A 17,522-nucleotide genomic window follows, 5' to 3' on the forward strand; every position below is an offset into this window, starting at 1 on the left:
ACGCCACACTGCTATCCCATCCCAACCCGAGCAACCTGTTGTTGCTCACGATGAATGCCTCTAGCTTTGCGGTCGGAGCCGTACTGCAACAAAAGGTGGCAGCCCCATGCCTTTTTCTAAGAACACATGACCCCTACTCAAACACACTAGCGTTTTTGGCTGTGAGTTGTTCGCCATAATTCTTGCCATGAGGCATTTCCAACACCTACTTGAAGGCCGCTCGTTCACAATCTTCACTGACCACAAGCCTCTCGCCTACTCAATTGGCTGCTCTGATTCACTATACACTCCACGCGAGGTGCGCCAGCTCGCCTTCATCTCAGAGTTTTCAATTGACATACGCCACATCATCGGCATTGCCAACTCGCCAGCTGGTGCCTTCAGTCACGTGGATGACATATAGTCGCTCCAAGAGCTCTACGTCAACATCATTTCCTTTCAACCTCCAAGAATTGGCTACAAAACAAGCAAATGATTCTGAGCTCTGTCATATACGTGAAGCATCAACATGTTTCAGCTTGAATCAGTCACCTTTGAAGATGTGCCAATTTTTTGTGACACATCTAACAGCACACCTCGGCCTTACCTAACCGCCTCTGTCTGCAAGCAAATATTCAACGCTTATCACACTCTTTCTCACCCAGGCATGTGTACATCCCAAAAGCTTGTCTCATCATGCTTTGTCTCGCCTGGCATCAGTGCGAACATCAGGGACTGGGTCCGGTTGTGCGTGCCTTGTCAGCATGCGAGAGTTTAATGGTGCCCTGTTCCCCCGACAAAGCCTTTCCTGAAACCTGACAAATGTGTCTCCATTGTGAAGGTCGAAATCGTCAGCCCGCTAGCACCATGCCAATGCTATCACTATCTTCTGACGTGTGTCGACCCTTTTACCCGCTGGCCCGAAGCAGCACCTATTCCTGACATGTCTGCAGCTTTTGATTTGATTCGGGTATCCTGATTTGGCTGTCCAACGAAAATTGCCTACGATTGAGTCTGCCAATTCGAATCACCCCTTTTTGCGGAGCTCCGTCAACTTCTTGGAACAGCGCACTTGCAAACTGACTCCTACCGTCCTCAAGCAAGTGGCCTCGTAGAGAAATTTCATCAGCATTTCAAGGCAGCATTCACAATGGATGGTTGCCCTAACAAGTGGGCTGACTGACTTCCGCTCACACTTCTTGGAATTTGATCTGTCTTCAAAGAGGACCTCTCCTGCGCTCCTGCAGAGCTTGTTTACGGCAGTTCACGTCGTCTGCCAGCTGAATTCTTCAAAGAAAACACTTTCACCGCCTTTCTAACAGCAAGCGAGCACATCGACCAGCTTCACGATGTCTTCCGAAACCTCCGTCTGCAGCCTACACATTTGAACAAATCCCGTGCAGTGCACATCACTTTAGACTTACAGACAGCCACACATGTTTTTGCGTGTTGACTAAATCTTATCAATCTGCAGAGGCAAAGAGCACTGCAAAGGCCACTCAGCCACATGGCAGCAGTTCCTTGGGATTACGTAATGGCAACCATCAGACAAGGCAGCTACTAGCAGCCATGAGCAGAATTTTGCCTCTCTGATGTTGCCTGTATTGAGCGCTTCTTTACTTAAATAGTTTATGCTTAACAAGCTCGCATGCTGTTGGAGTGCACTTTATGCAACATTGTGTCTCGTTCGAGGCCTCTACACTTTGACCATTTAAGGATCACTGCTTTGGAAGTATCGCAGTAGAAACAAGTCCTAAATGGCCCCCGTGGTTAAATAAATGACCGTGGAATAAACTTCTTGGGTGAAAGTGTTGCCTGGTGTCACTTAGAATAATCTGCTACTTCCCATCAGTAATAAAAAAATTTAATTGTGCTGCACCTCTGGGCTACTGCCAGAACTCATTTTTTACCTTCTCTTGTTTCTAATCCCTCAAAGCATTTCTGCAAGATGTTCACCTGCATGGTTCTCTCACAGGCAAGCAATTAGGTTTAGATTACAAGTCGGCACTTGCAAAATGGATGACATCACCACCTGTGTGTTTCTTTTACCAAGACGCACCAGAATGATTGCATTTCGCCTAGCAATCTGTCAAACGAATACCACTGTGTGTTTCTCGCTAGATTTTTCCGACGAGCACACAACCAATAAATTTGCTTGCGGGCACTCATATGGCATGCTGCTCTCTTGTTATGGTCGTGCATGCTGGCTTTTTTCAAAGCTATTTTACAGCAAAGCTGTTAGCCTCTACTTGGTCAGCATTTTCTGTGTCTGCATCCGTCAGGGAAAAAATGGTACGATCCCGGTGGCAGTGCAGGGCGAGGAGCAGTGGTTCACGCCCCTGTAAGGCCGAGGCTTCAAGCAGTCGGCTAAGTGAAGTGAATGATGCATACATTCTTTGGAATCACGCATACTACATACAGAACAGCACACATTTCAATAAAGAACAAGCATAAAACAATAATCCAAACCACATGATTGATGACAAGGCATTCCTGATAACAATGTGAAGCACATAGCTCACCCTGCATACGTTTCCCAGTTAAGAGGAAGCTTTAGCTCGGGTGCTCCTATGTAAGTACATGTAAAAGTAGAATTCGTTTTTCTGGGCAACCACTGCACCAAATTTGACGCGGTTTGTTGCATTTAAAAGAAAAGTTCAAAATATAGTGAGTGTTGGTTTTGAATTTACGAGTTAGGTCGTCAATTTTTTATTAAAAATTGGCAAAAATCGAAAGTTTTCAAAAGACGAAACTATTACAACATTGTACCTCAACAAAGAAAAAGGATGATACAATTCTGTGAATTGCATCTAATGGTACATCTAAAGCGGACAAAATTGATATGTTACACATGAATATAAAGAAATTTAGTAATATGGAAATACAGCTTTTGCAGAACCCTTGTAACCAACGTAACATATTCACGTAAGATGTAGAAAGACATATTGAATTTGTCCGCTTTGAATGATCTAATGGATGCTGTTTACAGAACCACGATATCTGTTTTTGATGCAGAGTTATGACTTTGTAAACGTCGTCCTTCTATTTTTTTTAAACGGTCAAATATTTGAAAATCTTTTTAACAGAATTCAGGCCCTAAATCAAAATTCCGCTTCCAACAGTCACTAGAATTTAGCTTTCTCTCTCAAATTCAACAAATTTCGTTAAAATCGGCCTAGGGGTTATCTCAGAAAAACGTTTTTGCGTTTTACATGTATTTGAATAGGCTGCGTCAAAGTTGGGCCCGAGCTAAGGCTTCCTCTTAAGATTACTGTTGCACAAGCTGCCGTGGCGATGGCAAAGTGTGGAGTGACATCCCTAGCCTTCTGTATATAAAAGAACCAGCCTAATAACTAATTTGAATGCTGTTGCAGCACCTCTACAGGCGGTGGCGTGCTGTCAGTATCACCATTACTCTAAAGCAATAAAGCATTGTCTACCCCCCTCAGCAGTTGTGGTGCTTTTCAACAGCTTCGCTGGACATGCACTTTTGCAGGGCCAGGATGGCAAGTCAATTTTGCTCTTAGGTGCCCATTCCTGCGATGAGACTTGGCATCCTCCCTCGGCATAACAGAGTGAATTAGCAAGGAGGAAAGTGGAGGAGAAGGGTGCAGCGGAAGCATGAGGAGAAAAGCAGAGGACGCCACCTTGAAGTACCACCAGATGGCACTCACATCCACGCATTCGCGGCACCAGCCATGTGGGGGAAAGAAAAAAAGAACTAGAAAGCTTGCCTTCATGCATAGCATTCGCCACAAGCTTTTCCTGGTAAAGGTTACAGTTGCATAAGTTGGAGTTGCTGGGAAGCAGCAACTGTGTGGCTGGTCTATATATAATGCTGAGCGTCGCGGCTTTGTCAATTGGTGCGGTGATCGGTGTAATGCTTCAGTATACCGTGAAATGAATACACTACAGAGGTGCACTCAAATTTCGCATCAGGGAGTGTCACAATTGTAGGTGATTTTTTTTAGGATAAAAATAAGTGCAATGACTTTTAATATATTTCGGGAAAAATCATTAATCCAGTTTATCCGTATCTCGATGAGCAAATGTGTAGTAAACATGAAAATAATTTTTCTTGCCTTAATGCCATCTAAAAGAAATGCTTACCGTCCTTTTCTTAAAATAATAAGTATCTTATGACTTTAAATCTGCAATAAAATGATTGATTATAGGGAAATGCACTGCGGGAGTTGAATCAACCCTTCAAGGGTAAAGGGGCCCACATTCTACCGAAGTGGAGAAATGCACTTGAAGTCAATGTGGGCTATTTCAGAAATACACTCGAACCTCATTGTGATGAAGTTGAAGGGGAAGCCTAAATGAATTAGTAATATCCATCACTTTGTTATAACGATTTTTGCCATGTACTGCAGTATATGCCCAATGGTATGCAAACCATTCAACATGCAAAGAAGATTATGGCTCTGCAACCCACAGAACCACTATGCAGCTGCGTACATGATTAAAACTCAATAGAACAACAGCAAAAGACTCCGGCATGTGCAATGTGTGACTTTTTAGCACCTGACGCAACAGCCGTTACGACAGCGTCCTTATGATGATGGTGATGGTCTTTTGCTGCCGCTTTTCACTTGGCTCATTTATATTGTCATGAAACCCATAAAATATATGGCAGACAGAACTTGGCTGAGAACCAGAAATGCGGATGTGTACAGGGACGTGTTCGGCCCTTGAAAGCAAAACTATCTGATCCTGTGTTTTCTCGAGGTTCCGCGGCTCTGCTTTGTGAGCGCACTGGCTTGACTAGGCTGGCTTGAGCCGGTTCCATGCAATCTCGGAGGTCGCACCTAGCTGCGTCAGCATAGTGCGCATGCTGCAGTAAGAAGGAGGTACCAGTTTTTAGCACGCCGCGCACGAGCATCATCATCAATATGTGGTGCAGCACAGCTGGCGTGGCCTCATAGATTGCAATCTCGGAGGGTGCACCTAGCTTCGCCAGCTACGTGCTGCAGCGAGAGAGAGGTGCTCTAAGAAAGAAATGCTGCTTTTGCGCAGCAGCCACAGTACGTGAAAATGTGCGTGGCAGTGAGAAAAACCAGTGCTGCTCTACGATGTATTTGATGCGTGAATTCTGAAATGCCGCGCTGAACGAGTGCGTAGCCCAGCGGAAAGCAATATGCTTAGTGCACAACGGTCAATATTCTTGGTTTTGGCAACAAATATAGCCCATTATATCCATTGGCAGAACAATTTTACTTGGTTAAAAAAAGGTTTAAAATACATGAATCTCTAGGGGGATGTTAATGGGAATTACATTTATTTCGATATATTACGTTTTGTCACAATGAGGTTCAAGTGTAACTTGCCACAAGGCACTTCACGAAAGGTTACGACACTCCCTAATGCAAAATTTGAGTGCAGCTCTATACGTGTTTTAATTTCACTATATTTTGACTGGCACGGACAATCTGCCTCATGCAGCAAGTGGCAAACGGAGCCAGGTATGGCGCAACTGCTTCGCCAATTGGGAGATTGTGAGAGGCGGCACGTGGGTGACACGTGGGCGCGATTCACAGCACTGCCACTAACAAACCTCCGCTCATGCGGCACTTTGTTTCCATATATGGTATTGGTGGCATCATGCTGCTCTGGCACCATCTCATAGCTATTGTCGCTGCAGAGCCCGTCTTGCGTGGCACTACCATATTTATTTGAATCTAGGCCGGTAGTTATTTTTTTTTCAAATAATCATGTACCAGACTCTAGGGTCGGCTTAGATTCAAGGATTAAAAAAAAAAAACAAGCAAATTTGTATGGTGCACAGCTAGCACCATCTAGAAAAGTCAGTATTCCAGCCGCTACTAGCCACGCCAATAGCCAACTGAACTATACAAGCGGCGTGGCCTATGTGCACCATCTCATAGCTATTGCCACTGCAATGCCCGTCTTACGCAGCACTACCGTATTTATTCGAATCTAGGCAGATAGTTTTTTTTTCTTCAAATAATCATGTATCAGACTCTTGGGTCGGCTTAGATACAAGGATTTTTTTTAAATGTGCAAATTTGTATGGTGCACAGCTAGTGCCATCTAGAAAAGTCAGTATTGCAGCCGCTACTAGCCGCAGCAGTAGTCAACTGAAGTACACGACCGGCGTGGCCTATATCGTGACATTATCGTAATGGCACTAAACAGGCAATACCACTATAGTGCCACTTTCATACAAAAAGTTGTGCTAGCCACAGAAGCACCGTCAAACGTGAAAGCGAGGAGAACTTCAGCAACGATGAGAAAAACATCTGTGGTTGAAGGGGGCAGTGGGAAACACTTTTGCGTGTGCCACAACGACGAGATGACAGCGATAAGGAATGTAAGCGCACGATAACAGAGAGGTGCTGTTCACTGAGATCACACTGCATTTCGATGCGTGCAAGCCATGCCGCGCCGTCTGTGCATGCCTGGGTGCGAGCTTACACACGTCTGCAAGTGTACATGTGGTCTGGGCTATAGCGATGAGGCTGGCAGCAATGATGACTTAGAGTGGGCTCACCATGTTCATATTAAATAAATGTTGCTTTCATTTTGTGAACGCTGACCTCACTTTTTTGTTCGGCTTACATTCGAGGTAAATTTATTTATTTTTTTTTGCTTCGGACATGGGGGGGTCAGCTTAAAATCGGGGCTGGCTTAGGTTCGAGTAAATACAGTACACTTTTCTTCTCGCGCTTTCACCATACCCTCCTTCTCTGCTTTCCTCCTTGTGCTCTCTTCGCTATTGTTGTCATTCATCCCCACTGCACTCTGCATTCACTCTTCCATCCTTCGATGCGCTCGTCCGCTCAGTTATGAGGGACGTCAATGCTCGCCACAGGAACGGCCACCCAAGAGCCATGCTCTAAAGGTACTGTACGTTCAGCAGAAGTGGAGTCATTGGCAATCACACACCCTCTTTGCGGTGCTCCCACTCCTTTAGTGCCTTGTACAGTGAAGGCTACGGCAGAGCAGGATGTACCCACAACACTCTACCTAGTGGACGTCACTGTGGCGCGAAGTTCAAATTTCATTTTGTGTGTTAACGTAGACACATTACTTTCGATTGTGGCACCCACGACGCGCCAAACATAAGCTAGATGCGGTTGTCCTCAGCGAGCCACAGTGTGCTCTGCCAGCTGACTCATTGCAGCACCCTGCGGTAGCTGCAGTATCTACGCTACGTAGCAGACTGCAGCTACATTCAACTGTAGTGCGTAAGTGCAATGACGGCTTTGTGAACGACAAGGCTTGAGTGTGCTTACACTCATATGCTCCAATTTGGTCGTGCTTCGTGGTGCGGACTGGCTTTGTCCTGCACCAGCTTGACCGACAGACAGTAGCCACGTTATACTTGCACATTTTGCAGTGCATGTGGTCTGACCTTTAGTGTCACATGGTTCGAGGCCAGTTGAGTGTTCGAAACTACTCGAAATTAGCAAGACCCGACGGCTAAGACACCGATAAGCAGGGTGGCCAAAATTTAATTGCCACACTGGCGACCGCAGCCAAGAGTGAGCAGATAATAGTCAGCTTATTCCGAAAGTGCATAATTATTATCGTAATTCGAAAGCAGATTTTCACTTAGCTCAGCCTGTTTATTAAACTTCGTCAATAAGTATACACAGTAACAGCAGGAAGAAGCGCACTGATCCACACACCCCCATCGACTGGTGTCAGCTATTGGCCAATAGCAGCTGTATATGGGAACCTGCTATACTATGAAATAAAGCGTCCAGAAAAGAGTGAAGAGCAAGTTTCTGTGGAAAAAGAGCGTTTGAAAGAAAGGAGACTTCACGCTCCGACTGCAAGCTCCATGCACCGCGCACAACTGCTAAACTTGGCTGAGATGCTCACAGCAACATATGCTATCCGCGGACTATGTTTTTTTACCAAGCCCGAGTGGTGGTTCAGGACCCCTTGACGCTTATAACAAAGTCAATATTCTATTCCAATAACACCATGATAATGAGGTTTTATTGCACAAGACTTTTGTTAATTTGACTCTAATTCAATTTTTCAGGTTCCTGGCTAGCGCTGATAGGAAGCATGCACTGAAACTCGCCTGTGACGCAGCGCTGCAGCGCCTTGGCTGAAACCGGAGTGGTTGTTACATCTGTGGTTGTGCCACAGCAGACGAGAACATGCTCTGCCTGGTGTTGCTTTGCAAAGGTATCTTATCATTACTACAAGAAAACTGGTGATAAATGCTTTTCTAGGTGTGCTTTCTCTTTCTCTGGCCTCGCTGTCTGTTGGCTTCATGTGCATGTGTTCACCAAGCACCTTCCTGGATTGATTGAAAAACCCTTATAGCATGAGGATGTACACATGGAAATTATCTTAATGTCTTGGCCCGGGTCTGGCTTCGTCAGGGAATACATGTCATCATTGTAGGAAGTGTAGTGTGCACTGCACCAGGGCCCAGCATAGCATGAGCGCATATGCTTGGTATGCCAGTTTATTGATAAGTACTATAATATTGTGCATTTAACATTGTATGTTGCTGGGTTCATATTAAATTTACTGAATATTATTTCATTTCTTGCACCACCTTTTCCTGCTCTTGAAGAGCTGCTTACAAACTCTCCCAGGAGGTCAGGTCCAATATACATGTGTATATGTACAAAGCCTGTCTCATGCTTTCTTCCCTCTAAGATTTCATCTCTACACTGGGGCTTTTGTAACGTCCCCGAATGTAACTGATGAGTCATATGGCACAGCGTAACATTCACATGGATGACGTAGTAGTTCTGCGGAAACCCGCAAGGTGGAGAGAAGTAATGAATAAAGGGAAAGTCAGACATCCGCCCGTTTGTAGCAATTGCTACAAGGGAAACCCATACGGGCTCCTCGAAAGAAAAGCCTCATAGTTGAAGAAAAATTCGTTCTGGTCCGGGACACGAACCCGAGACCACCGCCTTTCTGGGGCAGCCGCTCTACCATCTGAGCTAACCAGGCGTCTAGCAGATGGCAGGTGGCAACTACTACGTCAAACTCTTGCCTTTGCTTCGTGTTGTCGACAAATTCGACTTCTCCCTGCCATCTGCTAGCCGCCTGGTTAGCTCAGATGGTAGAGCGGCTGCCCCGGACAGGCGGTGGTCCCGGGTTCGTGTCCCGGACCAGGACGAATTTTTCAACTATGAGGCTTTTCTTTCGAGGAAACTGTATGGGTTTCCCTTGTAGCAATTGCTACGAACGGGTGGCTGTCTGACTTTCCCTTTATTCATTACTTCTTTCCACCTTGCGGGCTTCCGCAGAACTACGTCAAACTCTTGCCTTTGCTTCGTGCTGTCGACAAATTCGACTTCGCCCTGCCATCTGCTAGCCGCCTGGTTAGCTCAGATGGTAGAGTGGCTGCCCCGGAAAGGTGGTGGTCCCGAGTTCGTGTCCCGGACCAGGACGAATTTTTCTTCAACTATGAGGCTTTTCTTTCGAGGAACCTGTATGGGTTTCCCTTGTAGCAATTGCTACGAACGGGTGGATGTCTGACTTTCCCTTTATTCATTCACATGGATGTGCTACAGGAGAAAAGCTGTTACTAATGTAGAAAATAAGCTGTACTAAGATACAGTTGAACCTCGCTGATATGATCCCATTATGTAGGATTTCTCGGCGCCAACGATTGAGAACACAAGAAATGACCCAATACAGTTACGCTTATTTTTTAACAGGTCATACATTCCTGGGAAACACTAATCTTTCAAAACCAATGCTCAGTAGATAGGTAAACAGCGATCGTATGACACGTTTTGCGGCCCCTATATCTCATGTCCACAAGAAAAGGCGCGAGGTGCATGCGTTATTGAGAATAGTAAGCCTCCCAATGCAGCAGCTTCTCCGCAATACTTGCCCGCCCATCTCACATGGAAACGTTGGTGCACACTAAGTTTCTTATTCCACTATCAGCGAATCTCCTCCTGAGTAATCGCACACCGCATTCACAGCTATCGCCGCCAACCCTATTGCGATAAGCATCTTCACTTATCGGTTTCACAGCGAGAGGGTCGTAGTGCCATTGGAAACATACTGCACGCTTTTAATAGGTGACATTCCAAACACACCGCCATTCCCTGCTGCATGCGACACAGGTATCACTCTGGTGGCAACGTAGGCACCATATTCCGGTGTTGCCCACCAGCTCAATTTCGCTTATATTTCCAGTCCCAGTCTCAAACACTACGCAATAGGAAAAGAACAACGAGCATCTTGGGTCGCTTAGGCCCTACCAGTTCAATGCGCATCCGCATCTTCTGCTGCAACGATTTGCGCAGCACTTCAAATTACGCAGATGTCTGCAACAATTGAGTCAGTCAATTTTTTAGTGACTTTCAATGGCACATTTTCTCCGTTAGTATGTTTTTTCTCACATTATTTTCGAAAACGTATGAAGGAGGTTCTAATGTATTCCTTAATTTATGTCTTTGAAAGGCCGATTTATTTTGCCTGGATCAACCAGTAAGTAGGGTAACAACATGGAGCAAGTACATGAAATTAACCATGCTCATATTCTAAGGCAAGCCAGAGAAAGCATTCACATGCGCAACACTCATTCACTAGACATACTCACTAAACACTAAACACACTCAACACGCACTCACTAAACATAATGTACATTAGCTGTATTGCAAGAGATGAAAACAATGCTGTCTTACTCAGTTCTGGAGGGCAGGGTGCCGGGAAGTTATCACAAGTTCGAGTATTGCAAGGCCTGCCGAACGTCATTTCATAGATCAGGTGGCCAAAGCTATACACATCCACTGCTTCCGCAGTCTGTCAAAATCAACAAAAGAACATCCTGTCAAAAAAGGCTTAATGCAGATGCAAAAGTCAGAGATCAAATCATAATCCATTGACTTAAGCAATCAGTTTAACACCAGGGACATCATAATAATTTTTATTAGACGAATGAAAAGGTTTGTTATGAGGAAATCATTATGAAGCCTTTTGACAAAGGATTCATTGGGGTTTACATCCTTTTGATGTATTTCTTGATATATGGCCAATTATGACCTGGATTTACATTTTTTTCTTGGTGGCTGGATCACAACACAGGCTTTACACACAACAATTGTATTCAAATCATAGTTGGTGTCTTCAACAACCAGCCAAAGGACATGCACCAACACAAAAGTGAAACTAGTGCACTGGAACAAAACAGAAGCTGTTCTGAGAACATGCAGCACCATTCTAACTAGTGTGTTTTTATACATAACATTCTATGTTGTAGTGCTCAATGCAACATCTGTCCCACCAGCAATTGATGTACCTCCCACACTGTATTGCAGCTGCCTCAAACAAACAAAGACTGTCCACTGAATATGTGCATTTAACAACAGCTTTGAGAAGTGCATTGACAAAGTTAGCAAATTTTTTTAAAGGACCCACACCATCACGTGATTATAACATGTGGCAGTGACAATGGTGTATACATTCATAAGGTATTGGTGAAACTGAGATGACATTAAACTGTCTTTTGCACCAACTGTATCAATGTGCCTGACAACATTACAAGACAACAGAAATTTAGCTCAGTACAGACTTACTACTAGTGCAGATGCGTAATGCAATACAGAGGGGCATGTGTCAGGTCAGCAGTACTTGTGCTATGTTCAGCTACAGAATGCCGAATTTTAATTATGTTGAATGTGTACACTTCACTGTCCTGCTGGCATAAACATGTTAGTAGCAACATGATCATGATGGGGACATACTGTTTCTTTTTATTTTCTCCAAAGAGAAGAGAGATACAACAGAGGAATATTTCATACACTTTACAGGTGAATGTGGCATCACAAGGTGTCAGGTGTGGTGTACCAGTGCCTAGAAATTACCGAAAATGTTGGCTATTAATGCTACAGTGTATGCTCTGAAAGCTAGTCCTTTAAAATAATGGTATTTTTTCATTCACACGGAGTTCATTGCAACCCCCCGAACCCGTTGAAGATGCACTGCACCATGGTATTCAATTACCGGTGCAGAAATGCACCCTTGCACTGCTGTGCCACAATGTTGCAGTGAGCCTGGGGAGGTGGTGCAGTTGTAGCACGGAGCTACAGTTGCATACTCAGCATGTGTTTGCGAAAGCAACTGGCACAGCAAAATTTAATTCCAAGAGTTATGTACTGCTGTATACTGCAGAGCACAATGTTGAAATTTCTTTGATTACCCCTGCCATCAAACTGAGCCAATATCAATCATGGTGCAGTGCCCTTTGAGGTCACACACACACAAAGCACACAATGGCACCACACTGAGAGAGTGGTTGCATGTGCAGCAGTCGGCATCTGAATGCTGAACGGTGCTGCATCTGAGCTCTCCTAGTGCCAGTGGAGTGAACCAGGCACGAATCAAAAGGCCAAATGTGTCGCCTGCTCTAAGGGTTGTGACAACCTACCCTGACTTTCTTGAGGCCAACAACTAATGGTCGTAGCCGGCTGGGCAGGCCAAGCAGTTGATTCTGCAGTGCCGTCACCACACAGTCATCACCTCGTAGGACAATGTTGCCAAGGTGTAAGTGCCCTGCAAGCAAAACTTATGTCTTCAAGCAAGTACAGCTGCACAAGATATATAAATGGGAATGCAGGCAATGTGAGCTGTCAGTAAGCATTTACGATTGAGGGGGATGTCGTCTGCTGCATTAGTTACGGCACCTTATGTGACGTAGTTCTGCATACCGCTTAAAACGATTTTCAGTCGTGTCCATATGTACACACCTCTACTTTGATGCAAAGTGTGGGACTGGGCTAGTTGGCAGTCCATGATGATGTGCGTGGCGCGACTGCAGGCAAAGGGCAGAAAAGCATGATGGGGATAAACACTGACTTCCATCTCCAAGTTGTACTTCCGAGTCGGAAGTCAGCGCCTGTCCGTCCTTTGTTCGCTGATGTGCTCTGCACATAATATACTTTGATGATGTTTCATCTGCTTGATGTAGTTTGTGCTGTATAGATAGGATTCAGCACAAACATGATGGAGAATGTATGTGCAGTAGCTCACTTTGATGGTAATCAGTGCCTACACCTTACATATATGTTACAGATAAAATGTAGAGTAGAATGTAGGTAAAGCGCACAAGAATTGGTTTCTAGAAACACTGAAATAAAGAAAGAAAATATGCGGTAGATGCCTCAACAATTCGCAGTTAGTTAATATTACAAGAAGTCGGCCATTTTGTTAGAGTTGTGGTAAAATCTCCGCTTGCTAAGTTGCGTACCTGGGTTGTATAGCAATTCTCTAATATATTTCTTTCAATTCATTTATTTTTTGCTTGCAGTAGTTTGCTTGATGTGGCTACTTACATCTAACAAGGCGAGATGGCCGGAAGCAGTGCGTTCTTGCGGCTGCCGGATAGCCACCCATGTCAGACCGTCTGGTCAGGCGCCTTAAGTTTATTGTGCTGTTCTTACATGCATTACAGAGCACATGTAGAAACAGCAGAATAAACGTAGTGTAGAAACAGCACAATAAACACACTCATAACCCATGACCAGACAGCGCAATGAGCAACAATGCAAGTGGCCACGCGGGCACTGTTGTGTCATTAGTTTTGGTCGATACTTGATACCCGTCTGGAAACCCTGTGAATGACTGTGGCGCTGTTGTCCCCATGCATATAATTGGGTGTCAGAAAATAAAGAGGATTATTGGTTGGGTTATGGCTGGTTTGCTCTCTTCTTCGTCAGCCCGTAGGCCACGATACCACACTGGCGACGAGGGTTCTAGATCGTTCTAACTTTCCTTCTGAAGGCGTTATCTCGCCTGCAGTCACGCCGGCCACGTCACGAGTTTTCCCGGCCTCGCTCCACCACCACCGTTTCTGCCTGCAAAGGGCCGCCCACCGATTTTATGGCCACAATGATTTTGCATGTTTGCCACCTTTTTTTTTTTTTGGCATCTGGAGCATCCAACTTCCCGCCCGAATGACACAAAGCCCTCCTTTTACACAGCCTGGGAATTGAAGGTCAGCGTATTTTCTTCGCTCTGCCATCCCAAGTCTCCGAACCCGTCCCGCTGGCTTCCACCGAGACAGCTTCCAATGAGGCCAAAATGTCGGCCACTGCCCCATCACCCTATGACCAAGCTGTCACTGCGTTAATGCAGCATTTTGCCTCACCAAGCAACGTTGTCATAGAACGCCATTGTTTCTGCCGCCGTCTTCAGCAACCAGGCGAGGACATACAAGAGCATGTCGCCGCTTTACGAGAGGTTGCTGCTTCATGTTCTTTCATTGCCCTTGACGAATCCCTTTGCGATCAGTTCTTAGAAGGCATCATGTCACAACTCCTGCATGAACTGTTGCTTCTAGAAGATTCATCGCACTCCTTTTCACGTGCCATGCTTTTGGCACAGCAACTGGAGCAGGCTGCTCAGCAAGTTCACGAGCTTGCACCTGGGTAGTTCAGCAGGTAATTTCACGAGGTTTTCGGCGTTCAGGGGATACAACGCAGCCGCACTCGTCTCCCCGTCGGTCTACTTCCCCCAAGCGCTGTCGCGACTCAAACAAGGCGTCACCGCACTGTTTTCGTTGCAGTTCCCGCCAGCAACGGCCCTCGTCATCCTCCTGTCAGTGCAAGGTCAGCACAAGGTCAGTGGTGTTTTCACTGCGGTCACCTTGGGCCCCACCACTCAGTCTGTAACAAGCAGTAGCGTCATTGCACCGTTGCTGTACATGAAATCCATGTTTAAGCATTCTTATCGTGGTCGGTCCTGCTTGAGCTGGCATTTTCTTGTCGACTCTGGATCGTCTGTTTCTATCCTGGAAGAGAACCTACTCCAGCAGTATTTTGTTGACGAGTCACTTCTTTCTGTTCTACAAGTGAAGCTTCTCAATTATTCTAAGTGCTCCATTTCTGTACATGGTTGCTTCTTCACGGAAGTCATGTTCAAGGGACGCACGGCCTACCTGCTGTTCTACCTTGTGCCGAAAGGCACATCCATCCTCAGAATTAATCCTCAGAAGAATCCTCAGACCTTAACATTGAAGGGTCCTCTCTACATTGCTTTGAGACATCGACCACGCCAGCGACACTTGACTTGGCCCAACTCTCAGGGCCATGCCAAGTTTCACCACCCAAACCTCTTCAGAAGACCCTGTCTAGTGAGTTCAGCTCCTTCTTCACCCCAGGCCTTGGTCTCGCCAAGGGTTTTGTCCATTGGATCGAGATCCGACTCGCGGTGCCTCCTGCAGCATCGAAACTTCGGCGCCTCCCACTGAAACTTTGACCTCAAGTTTTGGAAGAGCTCCGTTGATTGGAAGAACTGGATGTCATCAAGTGTGTTAATGCCTCGAAATGGGTGTCCTTCATCGTCGGGGTAAGGAAGAAGGACGGCAGCATTCGACTCTGTGTTTAGCTCCGAGAACCTAACAGAGCAGTCATCGCCAACAGCTTCCCGCTTCCTCACATTGAAGAGCTCCTGAACAGCCTCGTCGGTGCCACTACGTTCTCCAAGCTGGATCTTGCATCCGCCTCACGCCAGGTACTGCTGCATCTCGAGAGCTGAGACTTGACTGAATTCGTGACTCACAACGAACTGTTCCATTTCAAGCGGGTAAGCTTTGGGCTGGCATCTGCCCCCGCAGCCTTCCAGCAGTTGATGTCGCAGATTCTCAAAGGGTTCTCCGGCATTCTGTTCTACACTGACGATATCATTGTGTTCGGCAAGACCGAATAAGAGCACCTACTGAACTTGGCCACTGTTCTGCACTGCATCAAGGCAGTTGAACTCAAGCTAAATCACAAGTGCACCTTTTGCATTGAAAAATTGTTTTTCTTGGGCACAGAGTCGCTGCCCAAGGCATCTCACTGCTGCCAAAGAAAGTGGATTCTATCCCAAACACTCCCATTCCCACTGACGCCTCTCGTTTGCATTCATTTCTCGGCCTTGCCGAGTACTATGCCAAGTTTGTTCCCTGCCTTGCTGTAGTCGTGGATCCGATGTGCGCTCTGCTCCGCAAGAATAAACCCTTCACATAGAGTGATGCGGTTGACGCTGGTTTTCGAAAGGTCAAGTTCCTGTAGTCATTCAGCAAAGTACTTCAGATGTTTGATCCCACTCTTCCAGTGGTTGTCTCCACAGATGCTTCTGACTGTGGCCTTGGTGCCGTTCTCCAACAAATGGATGGCTGCCCGCTATGCACAGTCGCCTTCGCATCTCGTACACTCTCCCCAGCAGATAGGAAGTATGCAGTTGGTGAATGAGAAGCACTCGCATGCGTCTGGGCCTGCAAGCGTTGGCACACATGCCTCTGGGCATGGCGTTTCACACTTCGTATGGACCACCAAGCTTTAGTCTCCCTTCTGTTGTCTCAAGGCTCAGGAAGACGCCCCCTTCGCATCGCACACTGGTCTTCTGCTCCACAACTATACCGGTGAACGGGTGGTAGCAGCCGTGGATGTAGTGCAACAAGTGATTGACGAGGAGGCTGCTTGGCGACAGATGCGTAAGTAAGTGGCGCGGCGACAGGGTGCTGCTGATGCTGCATTGGTAGAGCCTCAGCAACTTGGTCTCCAATAACCCGCCAGAGCGCAGGGGCGAGCTGTGTAGGAGGCTGTTGCGGCAGCGGCTGCTGTTGGGGTAGCTCAGCGAAGAGTAGTAGAGAAAGCTGACATGCACCTTCCTACCGCACGAAAACTTGGATTTGTGTGAGGAGGGGGGAGCAATCAGAGAAGACTGTCATGAAAGAGAGGGCCTTGTCAGCCACTGAGGGGCGCCTGGTCAAATCGCTCTGCCTCCTCAACTCGTCGTAGCTTTGGCACAAGTTTATGAGCTCTGCTACGGTGCGCGGACTCTTGGCGATCAACATTTGGAAAATATCATTGGCGATGCCCTTCAAAATGTGCTTCAATTTGTCATTTTCGGGCATAGAAGCATCCACACGTTTTCATAGGTCGAGAACCTCTTTGATATAACAGGTGAATGTTTCACCGAATTGTTGCGCTTGCTCTCGTAGCCGCTCCTTAGCGCGCAACTTTTAGACGGCGGGGCGACTGAAAACTTTAGCGAAACTGGTCTTGAACGCATACCAGGACTGAAAATTGGCTTTGTGATTTTTAAACCATGGGTGAGCCACTCCCACAAGGTAGAAGATGACGGCATTTAACTTGGCGGTATCGTTCCATTGATTGTGCAAGCTCACCCATTCGTAGGTAGACAGCCAGTCATTTACGTCCTGCTCATCTGTAACGCTGAAAACCGCTGGATGGTGTTAAAGGACAGTGCCAGAGCAGGCAACGGAGGGTGGTGGCGACGTTGGCTGGGGAGAGTCAGGCATGACGGGAGGCAGAGTCCGAGACCGGAGTTCCAGGGTGTAGATGTTCTTGAATACCCCACACCTCCACGAATTGTAATGGGGTGTATTGAACAGTTCAGATGGTAGCGTCTGTTCGTGACCAAGAAGGCAGGTGACGCAGAGCAGGAACAGCTGGTTGCCCGATCGGCTCATACTCGTGCTAAGCACTGGTGATCCGGCTGGCCCACTGGTTGCACTGCAGGCATGGAACAGACGATCTGGCTGGCCTTGTCCTTGTGCTCTTCTTCTTCATAAATAC

General features: G+C 46.4%; 1 protein-coding gene and 1 long non-coding RNA gene across 3 annotated transcripts in view; one reads left to right on the plus strand and one right to left on the minus strand.

The window, feature by feature from the left end:
- Positions 1-8,198, plus strand: part of LOC142586002 (uncharacterized) — a 39,888-nt gene extending 31,690 nt beyond the window's left edge. The window contains exon 2 of the long non-coding RNA XR_012829173.1: positions 7,997-8,198. This is a non-coding gene — a long non-coding RNA (uncharacterized LOC142586002). The remainder of the gene's footprint in view (positions 1-7,996) is intronic.
- Positions 1-17,522, minus strand: part of LOC142586000 (PX domain-containing protein kinase-like protein) — an 82,607-nt gene that overhangs the window by 19,718 nt on the left and 45,367 nt on the right. For both annotated transcript variants that reach the window (XM_075697195.1, XM_075697196.1), the window contains exons 9-10: positions 12,368-12,492; positions 10,626-10,743 (exon numbers count right to left, since the gene is read on the minus strand). In XM_075697195.1, coding sequence (XP_075553310.1) covers positions 10,626-10,743; positions 12,368-12,492 — 243 coding nt within the window. The remainder of the gene's footprint in view (positions 1-10,625; positions 10,744-12,367; positions 12,493-17,522) is intronic.

Source organism: Dermacentor variabilis, chromosome 6, assembly GCF_050947875.1.
Source record: "Dermacentor variabilis isolate Ectoservices chromosome 6, ASM5094787v1, whole genome shotgun sequence".
Classification (NCBI taxonomy): Eukaryota; Metazoa; Arthropoda; class Arachnida; order Ixodida; family Ixodidae; genus Dermacentor; species Dermacentor variabilis.